This window comes from Mustela erminea, chromosome 11 (genome assembly GCF_009829155.1).
Source record: "Mustela erminea isolate mMusErm1 chromosome 11, mMusErm1.Pri, whole genome shotgun sequence".
Taxonomy (NCBI): domain Eukaryota; kingdom Metazoa; phylum Chordata; class Mammalia; order Carnivora; family Mustelidae; genus Mustela; species Mustela erminea.
Window position 1 is genome coordinate 11704239 of NC_045624.1, and position 16115 is coordinate 11720353.

The window sequence follows — 16115 nt, forward strand, 5'->3', positions numbered from 1 at the left end:
GGGAGTCCAGCACACAGACACCAGCTCAGGTACCCAGGGACTGCCCATGTTCAGTCTGTTGATTATCTGGGCTGCATTTCCTGTGACTCATTAGCACCTCTCATTAGATGAATGGAAGGAAGTAGGAGGGCACAATCGGGGAGGGGGGAGGCCGTGGCGGTGTACATTGTGGGAGCAGGTGGGAGGAAGGAGTTGCTCAAGTGATGTGGGGCCAAGAGGGACCCCAAGTGGGTCAGAGCGGTTTGCGGCTGTTTTCATTCTTCACTATCTCCATGGTGCCTGCTGCAGCCTCTGATCTCGGGGTCGCCTCCAGCAGGTGCAGATGTGGTGTTGGGGGTGGGGTGGTCTGCACGGGGAGCTGAGGTGCCCGGATCCCCCTCTAAAGGGCCTTTCCTCTCCCTCTGTGGTTCTCTTTCCACTGCCCCAGTGCTCACGGGAGGCTCAGCAGAAAGAGTGGCAGGGAAGGGGTTGGGGCAGGATGTGGTGAGTGGTTTTCATTATGCTCAGAAGGGGGGTGAGGGGGAGGGCTTTCACAGGCCCCCCAGATGCAGGACCTGCTAAATGTCAAACCGCATCCTGTTGTGAGCTCTTGAGATGAGCTACGGGCAGCTGGGAAGCTGTTGTGATGTTGCTCAGAGATAAAGAGCTCAGCTGCCAGCCCTGGGCTCGAACATCCCCAAACCTGCCCCAGTTGTCTCCTAAAAGACCCCAACCTGCACCTTTTTACTTCCCGCCTTTGATTCAAGGCCTCTGTCCTTCAAACACTATTTTCCTCTCCCCATTCACAGTCCAGCCCTGCCTCCTTCCTTCAGGAGGGTCAGGGAACAGGTTTCAGGGTTCCAGGAGCCTCAACAGTGGGGTTCCACGGTCCACACCAGCCTCCTCCCCCAAGAGACAGCCCCTGAGGCTATGTCACTGTGTGAATAATGTGCATCTGGGGAGAACTTGGATTCCCGGAGTTTTCTTCCTCACGGTGACTTGGGACCTGCAGACTTTGAATCACTGAATCTAAAGTACAGAGTTTGCAGACTTTTTAGGCCTCCTTTTACCCATCTCCTCCCTTCACAGACAAGGTGATAGAAGCCCCAGGAAGCAAAAGGAGAAAAAGGGCCATGCAGCTGGGGACAGAGCAGGACCAGAAGCTAATTTTCTGTGTTTGAGCAGCTCCTGGATCTCAGACCAAGCTTAGAGGAACATGGGCTCCATATTGAGCTGTGGTCTTGCTGTGCATATTATGAGCTGCTTGTGGAGGAGTCCCTCCAGGTGCAGCCCCCAGACCTGAGTGGCATCAGGATGGAGGGGTCGATACGATGACGCGCAGAATTAGACTCTTCAGAAACCAGACAGGTTGAAGAGATGAGCTGAAGGACTGTGATAAGGCTAAACAAGTACTCCCTGTCTCCCCTCATCTCCAAGCCCCCCAAAAGAGAAAAACAACTGTTTGCACCCAGGAAGGGTAGCAAGCGGATGGTTCACAGCAGGGCCTGTGAGAAAGACCCAGGGTCTGAGTCAAAGTGAGTGGTATGAGTGGGTACAGGATGTTGAAAACTGCCCAAAGGGACTCAGTGTAGACAATACCAAGACTAAGGACGTAAGCTCTCCCTCTACTCTCTGTGGGTCAGAAGCCACCTGGACCTGTATTCCGTTCTGAACAGCACGCTCTTAGAAAAGCAGAAGAGTGAAAACAAACATACATGTTTCCAGAAGAGAGTGGTTGATCTGTGGAGTGTTGGAAGCACTCAGAACTGGGCCCTATGAGAAAAACATTGAGAGAGAACTAGAACTATTTAGCCAGAAAATAAACTTTAGGTTGATAATAATTTTTATAATAGTAGCTAATATTTATCGAGGCTATAAGAGCAGCTTTGCGTGTTGTGTGCCTTCATAAGATGAAACCACCTAATGAAGTTGGCCTTGTGATTCAGCCCATTTCATAGGAAGGGAAGCTGAGGCTCAGAGGGGGTCACAAAGCTGATGAGAGCAGATCTAAGGCTTCAACCGGGTTCTCTCTGGCTTACGAGTGCATATTCTTTGTTACCATAATGTGCGGTCTCTGTTCTAGGCTTTTCCTCCTCTGCAGACTCCAGCTTTTAAAGGTGTTCTTTCTGTCTCTCATAGGTGTGTAGACTCGGCTGGGGTGAGTTTGCTAGCTGGCACAGGACGTGCTCTCCTGGGAGTATGGTGATGGCCAATGTGGGGTGTGACAGCTAGGACAGTGAGACCGATGGATCCGGAAACAGGACAGAATTCTTCGTGAGAGCCATCCAGAGATGAAACGGTGACTCAGGCAGAGAGAGCGCTCTCTGTTCCCAGGACAGGTCAGACATAACTTGGGGGGATACAAGAACCCTTCCCAGCAAGAGTGTAATTCCCAAACCCCATCAAGAGGAAGTCTCGCCGTGGGAATGAGGGTGCAGAGGACCCAGCTGTAATTGCTGGAGTGGCCCAGGACTTGGGCAGAAAGGGTCAAGCCCAGGACCACCCTCAAGTCACTATTCTATTATTTTATTTTATTTTTAAGATTTTATTTGTTTATTTGACAGACAGAGATCCCAAGTAGGCAGAGAGATAGGTGGGGCCGGGGTGGGGGAAGCAGGCTCCCCGCTGAGCAGAGAGCCCGATGTGGGGCCCGATCCAAGGACCCTGAGATCATGACCTGAACCAAAGGCAAAGGCTTAACCCACTGAGCCACCCAGGTGCCCCTCAAGCCACTATTTTAAAAAGCCACTTCCTTCCGTCAGCGAGTCTGTTCAGGAAGAGTAGGCGCTAGGCCCACAGAAAGCCCCAGAGGGGAGTCTCCTGTGAAGACCACCCTTCGGACTCAAAGAGGACATACTTAGTTAGAACTGGCTGAGGACGCCCCTGGGGCGGTAGTCATGGCTGTGGGCTCTTGTTGACACACAGACCCACTCACTTGTCCCTGTGACCCCATCCTCCCCATGGAGGGAACCTTTTTAGGACTTCAGGTACAATGAAAGAAAGGATAGTGGACAGAAATGGGGGAAAGTCCCCATGTAGCCGGGACTGTGGGTCTGTGGTGAGCAGAGACTAAGTCCTCTGTTGGAGGGAGATGATTCAGGATGTGGCCAGGTGCCATAAATCCTCAGGAAAAGCAGAGAGGAATGGTGTGTTAAGGAACCTGGGGACCTCCGATCCATAAGCACAGCTTGAGAACAGAAAGTCTCCAAGATGGAGGGGAGGATATCCAGCCCTACACTGAGGCAGGAAATTCTTTGTGTTTGGGGCCCAGATGGGGTGGATAACATTTCAGATTATGGGGGTGTTAAGACCCAGAAATCACCATTCCAGTAACTTCAGGAGACTGCCACAAACAATGGGAATGAGTTGTAATTAAAACTGTTGCCTGGGCTCGGTGGCCTTCCATACCATGAGTCTTCTTATATGGGCACAGAGTGATTTCATGGACAGGGTAAAAGTGAACTTGGTCATGAAGGTTGAGAAGAAGTCAGTGGGTGAGCAGAAGAGCAATTCATCCATAGGTCCATAGTGGTGCTAAGAATTGACCTGGGGGTTTTAGCCATTCCTGATCCCCGCTAGCATCTCCTAGCACCCGGACATGAAAATACGTAGGCTTAAGTGTGTTTTTGGTTTCAAGTTCCAACCCTCTGTTCCCACATCCATCCCTAAGTAGTGACCTCATGATTTCCTCCTACACGGGACGTTTAGGGCTGTGTGTCACCTGATTGTTAGAGGCTGAGATCAGTCAGGCTGCCCTTCCCTGGGACCCTATGGAAGAGGAAAAATAGGGAAATGCCTCAGGGCAGGAAATGGAGATATTAATATTTACCAGGATCCATTGCTCATTTTCCATCGTTTCTTGTTCTAGAATCCTTTTTTTTTTTTTTTTCTGTTTTCTTTCCCTCCTTCTTCCCTAATCACTTACTTGAGAAAAAAAGTCTTTGCCTCTTGGATGGTCCCAGCACCTTCCGTCCCATCCCCACTGCCCAGCCTGTGTAGCCTGGCCATGAGCCCTGCAGGAGGAAGGCATGTGAGTCTTTCACAGATACTTAGTGCTGATAGGAAAATTTTTCTGGGCAAGTGACTGTGGCTTGAGCAGATCTTCCCCACAGGAACCTCACTCCCTCCCAGGATGGTCTCCTGACGATGTGACCAGTTGGAGGCTCACCTTTGCCTCTTAGTTTCTAAGTAAATCTCTAAGGGTCACAGGGTTGAGGTTCCTCTCCTAAAGTCTGCCCAAGGTGAGTCCCGAAGGTGGGGAATGGTGAGAACTTGGGGACCCCAGGCGTCGTCCTAGAGAAAGCTGGCTTCTAGGTCTCATCAGTCAAGAAGCATGCCTTGCCCTGTACTGGTCTCACTTGTGGAGCCTGCCTCTGGGCTACCTTCTGCCCACAGGTTTCTTGGATGATATGACGTTTAGATGAGCCTTGAGACTAGAACAGGCAGACAGGCTTAGGCCCATGAGAGATCGCTTCAGTGCTTCCCATTCTCTGGACCCAGAAATTCTTTGGAATTTGGAATTTGGAATCTTTAATTGGAATGGGAGTATGTCCCAGTTTGTTGGGACAATCCTGATTCACTTCTTCTTCTTCTTTTTTTTTTTTTGAAGATTTTATTAATTTATTTGAGAGACAGAGTACATGCATGAGTGAGGGGGAGGGGCAGAGGGAGAAGCAGACTCCCCACTGAGAAGGGAGCCCTACACGGGGCTCAGTTCCAGGACCCTGAGATCATGACCTGAGCTAAAGGCAGCTGCTTAACCTACTGAGCCACCCAGGCACCTGTTAATTCCCTTCTTTTGTCCCAGAATCCTATCTCTCACCCTCAGTAGTGTCTCTATTTGTGCCCTAAATGATATGATCACCTTGCATCTAACCTGCCGTTGCTCACTTTCACCTGGGGAAGGATGGACAGATGCCCAGAATTGGTCCAGGAGGACCTACTTGGATTCCAGAGAGAGGGGCAGAGGCAGAAGAGGTTAGCATCCTAATGCTGTGAGTTGAATATTGGGGAGGCTGGGGCTTGCTGTCTGAGGGAGACAAGCCAACAGATGTAAGGTTATGGGGAAGGGGACTCTCCTTGGGTCACACAGGGTGTGCAGTGGGGCCCAGATGATGTTTGTAACTTTCTCCAGCTCCGTTCTGTATCCAGGAGCAGGAGGGTGGGGGGTCATTCATCCGCCTGAGGACATTCCTTCATCCTTCATGTCCCTCCCGTTGGCAAACCCCGGGTGCCCACAGGCATGTCCGCCCACATCCACCTAGCTGCTAATGCCGCTGCTCAGCACACCCCAGGGAGGATCACCCAGCCTGTAGAGCCCGTGTTCCTCCTGTGTGGGTATCTTCTCCTCCATCTCTGTCCTGCTCGTGCTCACCCTCCTCACTGGTCTGCACCCACAAACACCTGTCGCAGGCCACCCCCTCTGCTCCCTGCAACACCGTCTTTTCAGTTGCTCCTCTCCCAGCCCCAGCCTTGTGAGGAGGCACCACGCGTGTCTAAAGCACGAGAGGCACGGCTCTTGCAGGTGCTGGTCTAGCACCTAAACTCTGTCCCCTGTTTTGGGGCTTTTAAGTCATTATAAAAACAAATAAGCAACAAGAAAAAAACTGAGGTGCAGTTTCAGACATGCAGAAATAATTACGACTGATGGGAAGTTACAGGCATGTGACGGGTTCCCCAGGCCACCTCCGCCCTGGGCTGTGTCCTTTCCTGGCCTGTGGGAGCTGGGTCTGGAGAATCTCTCCCCTCGAGTTCCTGGACACTCGGTGCTTTCAGATGAATAGTAGTGTCCCCCGAGACTTCATGCCCACCCGGAACCTCAGAAACAAGGTCTTCGCAGGTGCACGTGTCAAGGATCCCAGGATGAAATCCTTCTGAATTCAGGGTGTGTCCTAAATCCAATGACTCCCATCTTGATACGAAAAAATAAGGGAGAAATCGAGGCACAGGGACATGGGAAGGTGATGTGGAAGCAGGCACAAGGTCAGAGAGATGCCACCACAGCCAAGGACTACCAAGATGCCAGAGGTGGGGAAAAACAGAGAAGATTCTCCCCTAGACCTGTTGAAGGGAGTGCGTTCCTATGGGCACCTTGAATTTGCACTTGTGGCTTCCAGAACTGGGAGAGAATAAATTCCTACTACTTTAAACCATCAAGTTTGTGATCCTTTGTTACTGCCCTGCTCAGAAACAAACACACCCTTTGGTCTGTTCCTGGGGTCCTGCACTGGAAATGGGGTGAGGCGACTCCACGGTCCCCCAGGGACTAGTCACACCATTCTGGCCATTACTTGGAACAAACTTCCCGGATTTCCATCTTCAAGAAAATGTGCCGCGTGTCCCTGCTTACCAGTCATTCGATCTACGAACTGTGGCTTCTTCACCCGCGGAGGAGGGAGGACCCCTGCTTCCAGGGACATGTTGGGGAATGAATGCGGACAACACTGGCGCCAACGCCCAGCCCCAACCTGGGAATAAAGCAGGCTACCAATAAGGGACTCCAGCTTCCCCCTCCCTTCTTGGCTTCCTGCCTAAACGAACCTATCTCTGGCCTCTCTCACCGGTCTGTGGGTCTGTGTCTTCTTTCCCCTGATTGCATCTCTTCTCCACCCCCTCCACCCCCAGTGCAGGGTTCTACTCCAGTGAATGGGACTGGATTCGAGAGTTTACCCCAGTAAGGTGACTGTCACTGTCCCCAGCGGGTGTGCCTGACATGCTGCATTTGGGGTGGCCTGCTCTCTACCCCATCAAGGGAAGGGCTGCTCAGGTACAACACCTCAGCCCCTTCCCCATGCCTCCCCCTGGGCATGAAGGGATGCTCCGCTTCTGTGAAACCTCACTGGGCTTCACTTATCGGTAGCTCCAAGTCTGTGCCTTCTTCAGGATTCTAACCTAGGGATGCAGAATAGAGCTGTATCTTCTGCTGAAATCTCAAAACAAGACGAGATGGGGGCATTCAGAACAGACACAGATAAAACCCAAACACATGACAAATGAAACTTGAGTCTGGAATTGAAAAATGACCAAGCATTCAACCCAGAGGCTGCCCTATCCTGGGCCCTGTCCTGAGGTGGGGTTAGGGCTCGCCTCTGCTCATCCTTACATGGGTGTCCCCTGCTCCTTGCCCTTTGGACCAACCCAACGCTCCAGGAGCCCAGAATGCCTGGGCATGGATGGTGGAGCCCATCCTCAAGCAGGATGAACAGGAGCCAGAAGCCTTGCTTCGAAAGAAGAGTCAGGGGTGGGGCCTTCCTTAAATCACTGAAGGACAGAACTTCATAGATACCCCGGAGACACAGCATGGCCTGGCAGGACACTTTTATTGTTTCAGTCTATTTCCGTTTCAGGGTTGAGGAGCAAAGTCTGCAGGAAAGCGGAGAGAAGGGACAGATCTCCCAGCAGGAAGGAGATAAGAGGCGGAGAGAGAATAACTTCTAGAAGCGCCGACTGGAGCACATTAGGGAGATCTCGGGGAGGAGGATAAGCGGTTCAGGGTGTATTTTCTGAGCTGGTCTCAGGAACCCTTTCTCTTGACCTGAGGAAGAAAGGGCATGATTAAATTCCCAAGGGCCATGAACAGCCCGAGGGGGCTCAGGGGACCTGACACTGGAGCTGATTTTGGTACAGCTGGTTGACTCTCCCCATCGTCTGGTGCAGCATCCCATAACGATCCCCATACTTGCTCTCCAGTCTGGTCGTCCCGTTAGAATTTCCTTGAGATATAGGATACATCAGGGCTGAGTCATCTCTGAGATCCCCTCATGTTCCATGTGTGATGTTCCATGTGTGATGTTCCATATGCCTGTCCCATCCTGCCCGCCTCCTTACCTTGGCCATCAGCACCAGGACACCGACCAGCACCGCGTACAGGGTGGCCTTCCCCAGCAGGATCTCATAGAGGATGGTGGCAGACAGGATGCCCTGCTGATAGGACACTGCGGGTAGGAAAGGAGAGCACACAGGGACCTGTGAGCACGTGTCTCGGGCCTCTCCACCCGCACCCCAGGGGCCATGGTTCTCCGTGCTCGGCTTCCGGGACAAAACCATGGGAGACGCAGAGCAAGCAGAGGAGACGGTCACTTACCCGAAGTGAAGCCACAGTCTGAAAGAGAGAAGGGGGAGGGAATGGGTGAGAGACCCCATCTTCTAAAGCAGATGGAAAGTCGCCAAGCTGGGCGCACCTGAAGCTAATGCAAAACTATTTGGAAGCTGTGCTTCCGTTAAGAACGAGCCAGACAAAAACGCTAATGCAGCAAGTCAGCCTTCTGGTCAGCACAGACCCCAGGCTCCGACTAGGCTTCTCACAGAAGAGACTAGACACAGAAGAGACTAGACTAGACACCTAGACTGTCTATCTGGTGCTGTGCCCGTGGAGCCATGCCATCCTGGAACTCTGTGGAACGTGGTGGCACAGAGGGGCTGGGGACACCCCCGTCAGTGCTGAGCCACACAGGCTCACACAGTGAAGGGGGCCCAGCTGCAGGGCTCTGCTGGGCTGAGGATCTGGGGGAGGACTTAGCCCCGGGGTACCCATTCACCCTCATGCTGGGCTTTGGTCTTCCTGCCCTGTCCTGTGTCTGCCTGGGCACCGCCTTTCTGTGCTCAGCTCACTCTCTGCCCAGCCCCCAGACCCGCTCACCTGCTCTGCCCCAGGCCTCGGCACTGATGTTCTGGGTGACGGGTTTGGTCCGTTGGCTGTTCTGCCACTCGTCAGCGTCCCCAAGCCCGTGGAACTGGACTTGGCAGCGAAAGTGGTTGCGAGGGTTGTGCCAGAAGGCAGAGGACACCCTCAGCCGGCTGCTCAGACAGTAGCTGGAGTCATTCTCATCCAGCCGCTCCTTGTAGGGCTGAGGGTCCGTGCTGACCCCATTCTGGACTTCCTTCCCATTCACCCACCAGCTCAGCTCCACGTGGTCGGGGTAGAAGCCGGTGGCCAGGCACACGAGTGTGGCCTTCTGGGTTCGGGAGGTCTCTGCTTCCGACGGTTCAAACACTGTGACCGTGGGAGGTTTGACCTTTTCCAGATTTTCTGCAAGGGAAAAGGATTTGGGACCAGGACTGGTCTGACAGCTGTCTGGTGTTGGTGTGTGTGTGTGTATGTGAGAGAGACAGTGACAGAAATAACGAAAGACAGAGAGACAGAGAGAGAGCTGGAAATGGAGTCATCATAAAGCAAAAGTATATAGTAGGTCCTGTGTGTTTGGGCATCACTGTCCCCACTCCTCTGCCTGTTCTTTGTACTCACCCTATAGACATTCTGAGTAATGTCCCCTCATTGATGTCATCTGATGTCTTTTCTATCAGTAAGCGCTTACCTATGTTTCACCCTATTATGTAGTAGTTATTAAGTGGCATGAGCACAGGATTGGAATCAGAATGGTAGGATCCAAATCTTAAAACTGACTTTGCCCATGAATGTGACTTTGGGACAGTGTCTTAATTTCTCTGCATCATTTTTCCTGCTGGTGAAGGGAAAGTCTTGCCTCCGACTTTCCAGAGTGGCCGTGGACATTAAGTGACATCAGCTTTCCTACAGCCCCTGTCCTCAGCCTGGGAACTGCTTTGAAATCAAAGAGGCTGAGGAGTTAAGGGGAACTGGGGGTCAGGGGGTCATCTGATGGCTGGGGACCCTCCTACTCCGACGAATCTACAGATGGCATATTGTTGCGGACTCAGGGGAGGGTACCCTTTTGTTTTATGGTGCGCTCATGAGAATGTGAGATTTTCTGACTTTGTTTTGTGGGTGTGAGGTCCTCGCTACCCATTCCTCCACCTCCTGAGGCTCCTCAGCCCCGAGAGCAATCTCTCCTTAGGTCAAATTCAGGGATTCGTCAACTTTCTTTCTGCCTTTGCTTCCAAATGTTATACTTTTTTCTACCAGTCAGCTTCCTAAATAAGCATCTGAGATCATCAGAGTTACGTCTTGCTAGCAGCTGCCCTGATACAATTTTTGTCCAAGGCCTCTCCTCTGCAGAGTCTTGGGTGAAGGCCCAGACCACCCTCTCAGCCAGTGAGGCTGGCTCACTTCTTCTAGGTCTGCTCTCCATTCATTTTATCCTTCTCCTTTGCTTTCTACTGATTTGGGGGGTTCATTTCTTAGCAATTCTGTCAAGGTGAAATACCTCCTTATGAGAATCTAATTTAGCCTGGAAGATGGAGAAAATGTTCTTCTAACAGACACGTCATGTTTCTCTGGATGGGACCCTACTTCCATGGGCAGCTGCATGACCCATGGACAGGACCCCATGCTTACAAAGACCCTTGGCTTAAGGGCCACTGTCACTATCTTGAAATCCTAAATAATTCTTAACAAGAGCCTTGCTTTTTCATTTTTAGCTGATCGGGTTTCCCAACCTGTCAGCTTCCCCTCCCTGCAACTCCTTCTTGCTAACCCCTACAATGTCTCTAGGTCTTTGCTTTACCAGAGGCGGTAACAGGCTAATAGCCGCGCGGCCCAGCTCCCCCAATCTCTCTGCTCAGCCTGGTGTCTTCACTCGTGTCTCAAAGAACCTGGCTCTGAAGCTGTAGCCGCTCTCCCGGGGCACTACGGAGTGTACTCCTCTGACCCCCACCCAGTTAACAAAGTCCTTTGAGTCATGCGTGATGCTCCCCACAGTGTTTACTGATGTAATGGGCAGGACAAACAGGACGCTCTGAAGCCCTTGTCTACACAGCTCCGTGCCAGGGCAAGGTTGGGTTATCCTTCCTTGTTTGTGAGTCCCTGTGGGGTGTGGGTGAGCTTTCAGTGTGGGTGTAAGTGTATATACTGGGGAGCTTCTGTTTGTATATGCTGTTTGTGGGTTGGACGGGTCGCGGGCAGAATTGTGAAGTTTCTCTCTCATGTTCCCAGTCCATCACGCGCATCTACGCAGCCCTCCCCTCCATGATCCACGTTCTAAACTCCTGTTCCTCCTCAGGCACTGGTCTCACCCTCTCCCCTCACTCCCCAGCGACCACCTAGGGGAAGGGTGGAGAAGAGAAGGGCTGAACTGTAACAATACACCTTCCCTGGCTCCTGTACATGTAAGGGTCTCCTGTTCGTCACCCTCACAGCAATGGCAAGTGGTGGGTATTGCTGATAGCCTTGTGTAGTGGAGGGGACTGACCTTCCCACAGATTCATTTGCCCGAGGTCATCGGATCGTTAGCAATCCAGGGATTGGGATCAGGTTTATCCGGCTCTAAAGTCTGGTCTTTTCCGCATCCCCTGCTCATCACAGGTCTCTGGCACTGCCCCTGGACAAAGTCTAGCTGAGCCCCATCGGATCCAGCGCAATGACACTCTAACAACAAATGGGGCTCGTTGTTGTCGAAGAATCCAGGTTAATGTACCAGTATCACGAGTTTCTTCCCCTCTCTGGCCTCAACATTCTTGTCACCAGGTGATGTCTGAGGCTCCTTCCCAAATCTAGGCGCTTAGGATCGTCCTGGGAGTTTTCCTCACCTCACAAAACGAAGTATCTGCATTTTAATATATGTTTGCCACAACTGAACCCCCTGCACCACTGGGCTGTTGAGGCTGAAGTACTTAGTGTGAGGTCCCAGATTTCAGGCTGGGGGGCAGAGGGAGGCATGGGGGGTGGGGATGCATCCCAGTGGCTGAGGGTCCAGTCCAGTCCGCCGGCAGGAATGGGTGCTGTAGACACCCCTCAGGGGGCTCTCCGGCTTAGGAGAGAAAGGCAGGGGTTTTCAATATGATTTTAAATGCTAAGCAGTAAATCAACTAACCCTTCTTGTTTTGGCTCTTCTCCCCACTGACGCACATTGATCTGTTTTCTCTGGCCTCCCCAGTCCTCTCTTGTTTCTCGTTCCTTTTCTCCTCTGGTCAACGGCCTGCCTTCCATCTACCTCTCCCAGGAGCCGGCTGCGTGCCCGCCAGTCCCATGCTTGTCCCTGCTTTCCTCCTGCCCCTCCCGCTCGGCCGGTCCCCCTTCTCCGTGGCAGCTACACCCCTCCTACGCCCCCTCCCCCAGGCCCAGTTTTCCCTTCTCAGTCGCGTCCCCCAGTCCGGCGGCTCTGAGTCCTCATCAATGCTCTAGTCCCCCACGCACTCGGCCCCTAAGTATCTCAAACGCGGAGAAAGAGCCCCACAGCTCCCCGACCCTCCACCCGTGTGCCGGGCCTGGGAGGACCCGGTCGCCGCCCCCCGCAGGGCTGACCCCGCGGACAGCGGACTGCGCGTCCCTGCCTGGCCCACCCCACTATCTCCCGGGTCCGAGGAGCTGCGGCGCGCACGGGGAGAGACGCCCAAATCTCACCTATGACCGTGAGCCTGGTGCCGGAGCCGAAATACTGCTCATAGGAACACAGAGGCCCAGACCCGCGCGCAAACCCCCGCAGCGCCCCAGCCGCTTCCCGCTCCCGCTCGCAGCCCAGCCCCAGCGCCGGGAGCCCTCCCGGGGCCGGGCCAGGAAGGGCCCTGGGGTCGCCGCCTTCCCTTCCGACCCCGCCGCCCTCGTGTCGGGTCCCGCGGCCACCCACCCAGGACGGTCAGCTGGCTGCCGGCCCCGAAGGGCAGGGCAGAGGCTGCCAAGCAGGGCCCCGGGCCCCCTCTCCGAGAGACCCCGGCCGCGCCGCGCGCCGCGCTCACCTAGAACCGTCAGCCGGGTCCCCGCGCCGAAGTACTGGGTATTTTGGCTCACAGCCCCCTGGCTCAGCACAAAAACAGGCCCGCCATCCCCGGCCCCACCGCCCGCCCCGGCGCCCCCGGGCACCCTCGCTTACCTAGCACTGTCAGCCGGGTGCCCCTGCCGAAATACTGAGTTTCTCCACTCACGGCCCGGAGCCCCAGCACAAGAATCTGGCGCTGCCCTCTCCTGCCCGCCCCGCTCCCTCGAAGAACCGGGGGTCACGGCCCAGGCGCTGAGCCCCGCCTCTGAGCACAGCCCCTCACGGAGCCGGGCAGCTGCCCACCTGGGTCCATCCCGTCCCGCGGAGAACTTGACCCCAGCTAAACTCCTTACCCAGAACCGTCAGCTTGGAACCGGCCCCAAAGTACAGCTGTCCTGTGTTTGCACAGCTCTGGGGAGCCAGGCACAAACCCGCCTTCCCGGACTAGGGACCTGGAAGGGGCCAGCACCCACTCCTCTAGGGCCAGGGTCCTGAGGGTGGTCCAGGCTGGGCACCCCACCCGCCTTCCCACCGGGAGAGGCTTTCTTACCTAGTACCGTGAGCCGGGTCCCTGGCCCAAAGTGCTGCTCGCTGTATGAGCACAGTGGTCAGGGGCTGCCAAGAATTTCTGCTCCTCCCTGCTTCTCTTGGCACAAGCTGAGGATGCTCTGTCCTTCCCCTTCCTGGGTTTCTCTCCCCCCAACGTCAGAGCTAGCTGGACATAGTCATCTAGATGCTACAGGAGGTCATCTCCAGTGTGCCGAGGAGAATCAGCTTGGCTTGGGGACAGTACAGTGGAGGCGTAAAATGAACTGAGCTTGGTGCTGGGGGTTGGGGCTGGAGTTGGGACGTGTTCCAGGAAGGACCCTGTCTCTTACTACTTACAGGACCTGCAACTTTTCTGGCCTTCTTTCCTTCATCTGAAAAAGGGGGTACTACGTTTTGTGCAATGTTGTTGTGAGTTCTTAATAAATAACGCATGTGTAAGTACTTTTGTCAAGGGCAGGTTTTTATGAAGAGTGCTGGATGATGACCCCGATTTGATGTGTGGGCCCTTCACGTTCCTGGGAAGCTGTCTGGAGCTGGGAGATGCAGAGATGTTCACCCAGTCCAGGTCCCTGAGAGAGCATATCAGGGACCAGCTCTAGAGACACCTCCTAGCCACTCCCCATCCAGGAGCTGTGTTTCCAGGGCAAGGTGGAGGTATTTTCTGAGGCAGAGCTTTTTGTAAAAGCACCCCCTCTACCTGAGTCATCGTGCCCCCCCCAGCTCCCACAATGTTACAACAGGATACAAAAATGTTTCCTTCCCTCTGGTCCCCTCCCCCCAACCACTGGGCACAGACAGGAAGTGCAGGTGACAGAGGTTAGACTGAGTAGGGCTGGGAGCCAACTCAGAGTGCATTTAAAGTGGGGAGGGGCTGGGGAAGGTCATGGTGCTGGTGGAGGGGGGGGGCAGAGAGGCCCTGTGGCAGAACATACACCACTGTGAGGAGACCCTCTGTGTCACAAGGTCTCCCCTCTGGGACTCACGGTGCCCACCTGCACAGAACGGCATTTATAGTGACGCGGGGCGGGAGGAGCGAGGGGTGGACTCCAAAAAGCAGGTGACGGCAGCTTGTGGCTTGGGGACAAGCAGACTCTGTAATTCCCCACTGCTCCCCGAAGAGAGTCCAAGCTCCTTATGCTTCATGTATCCCACACCCTGCATGAACACCTCCTATGTGCCCGGCCCCAGGCTGGTGGCAAGGAGCCGAGTTCACCTCCGAGGCGCCCGCACCAGCCTGCCTAACATCTCTTCCCTCCTGTCTCTGAACCTCGTCGCCGTCCCCGGCTAAGCACCTTCAAGTACCCGACCCTGTGGTTTCGGCTCTGGTTCATGTCTCTGACTGTCACGACCACCCTCCCACAGGGTTGATTAGACCAATTCTTTCTGCGGAAGAGTTTGCCACATTCTCAGACACTCCCCTGATGATCCCAGTAGGAAACTGAGTACTAGCCTCTGACTGCATTTCAGACAGCTCCCATTTCTATCGGAAAGTGCCACTTTGTATTTCCACTGTTTCTATTCATGAATGATCCCCTTCAGAACAGGTAGGCTCTCTAGGGTCTATGACTTGGATCTCTTTATATTCTCGAAGGTGAATAGCAGGACATTGCAATGATGTGTGCTTGAGTGGGTTAGTGCACAGGCACATGTATGTAAATACATGTATACATACATATGTGTTATAGAAGTGTGCACATGTGCACACACATGTGAATGCCTCATGCATTGCAATGGAGAGAGAAAGTCATGCGTTCCAGTCCCATGAGCGAGAGAGTAGATGGCTAATTCAGGTAAAGAAGCACCTGAGAAGGCTTCTTACAGGGGATGATGTTGGGGCTAAATCTTCAAGATTAAGTAGGAGTTGGAGTACTACTATGTGCCTCCAGGTGATGGAGTGCAGGTGGCTCCAGGATGCAGGGTAAGAGGAGTGGGGTATGCACGGAGCGAGGTAGCAGAGGACTACTGCCTAGATGCCATCCCCAGGACCGTGCATCACCACAGTGACCATGAGACAACAAAGAGCTCTTAGAGGATTCCTCGAAATAGCAATAGGGAAGACTCTTGGTTTCGGGGACCTTTATTTTCTATCCTTCCAGGAGTGATCAGGGCACGTTTTTACACCCATGTAATTCACTAGAGAGAAACTCATCAACAGATTTGTAATGTAAACTGGAAGACACATGTGCTACTTGAGATTCCAACTCCAAGTCAGTGCCTTCTTTTCTTGGCCGGGAAGCCTGCTTGGTGACAAGAGAAGACGGTAGTGTACTCAGGGAGACAGTTGAAAGGAACATGGGTGATAGGTATGAAGGCAAGCTTCTTAGCCACAAGTAAGTGAACAGTTGTTGGGGGATATACCTGTGGAAGTAGACTCTTCCTTAGAGCAGCTTGGGCCAGGTAGTACAGGAAATTCTTTATAATTTTTTTTTTTAAGATTTTATTTATTTATCAGAGAGAGAGAGGGAGCGAGCGAGCACAGGCAGACAGAATGGCAGGCAGAGGCAGAGGGAGAAGCAGGCTCCCCGCTGAGCAAGGAGCCCGATGTGGGACTCGATCCCAGGACGCTGGGATCATGACCCGAGCCGAAGGCAGCTGCTCAACCAACTGAGCCACCCAGGCGTCCTTATAGAAAATGTCACTGTTTTTCTGGGCTGTTTTTGAGTAAGCCTCCTCAGTCCCATCACCCCCATATACATTTACTCAAGTTCTCCTGACAGGGAGGGGCAGGGTAGCCCCAGACTCAGTCCCTCAGCCCCGGTACTGGAGGGACCTGCTCTTTTCCTTGAATACCTCTTCTTTCCTTTTTTTTTTTTTTTTCCCCTCTAAGATTTTTATTTATTTATTTGACAGAAAGACACAGTGAGAGAGGGAACACAAGCAGGGGGAGTGGGAGAGGGAGAAGTAGGCTCCTGCTGAGCAGGGAGCCTGATGCAGAACTCAATCCCAGGACCCCAGGATCATGATTGAGCCGAAGGCAGA

General features: G+C 53.5%; 1 gene segment (V, D, J or C); it reads right to left on the reverse strand.

Annotated features, from left to right (window-relative positions):
- Positions 1–7279: 7279 nt before the first annotated feature.
- Positions 7280–16115, reverse strand: part of LOC116569683 — a 70259-nt gene continuing 61423 nt past the window's right edge. The window contains 5 exon segments of the C gene segment in view: positions 7280–7513; positions 7807–7913; positions 8063–8080; positions 8618–9007; positions 12568–12625. Of these exon segments, the coding sequence occupies positions 7493–7513; positions 7807–7913; positions 8063–8080; positions 8618–9007; positions 12568–12625 (594 nt within the window).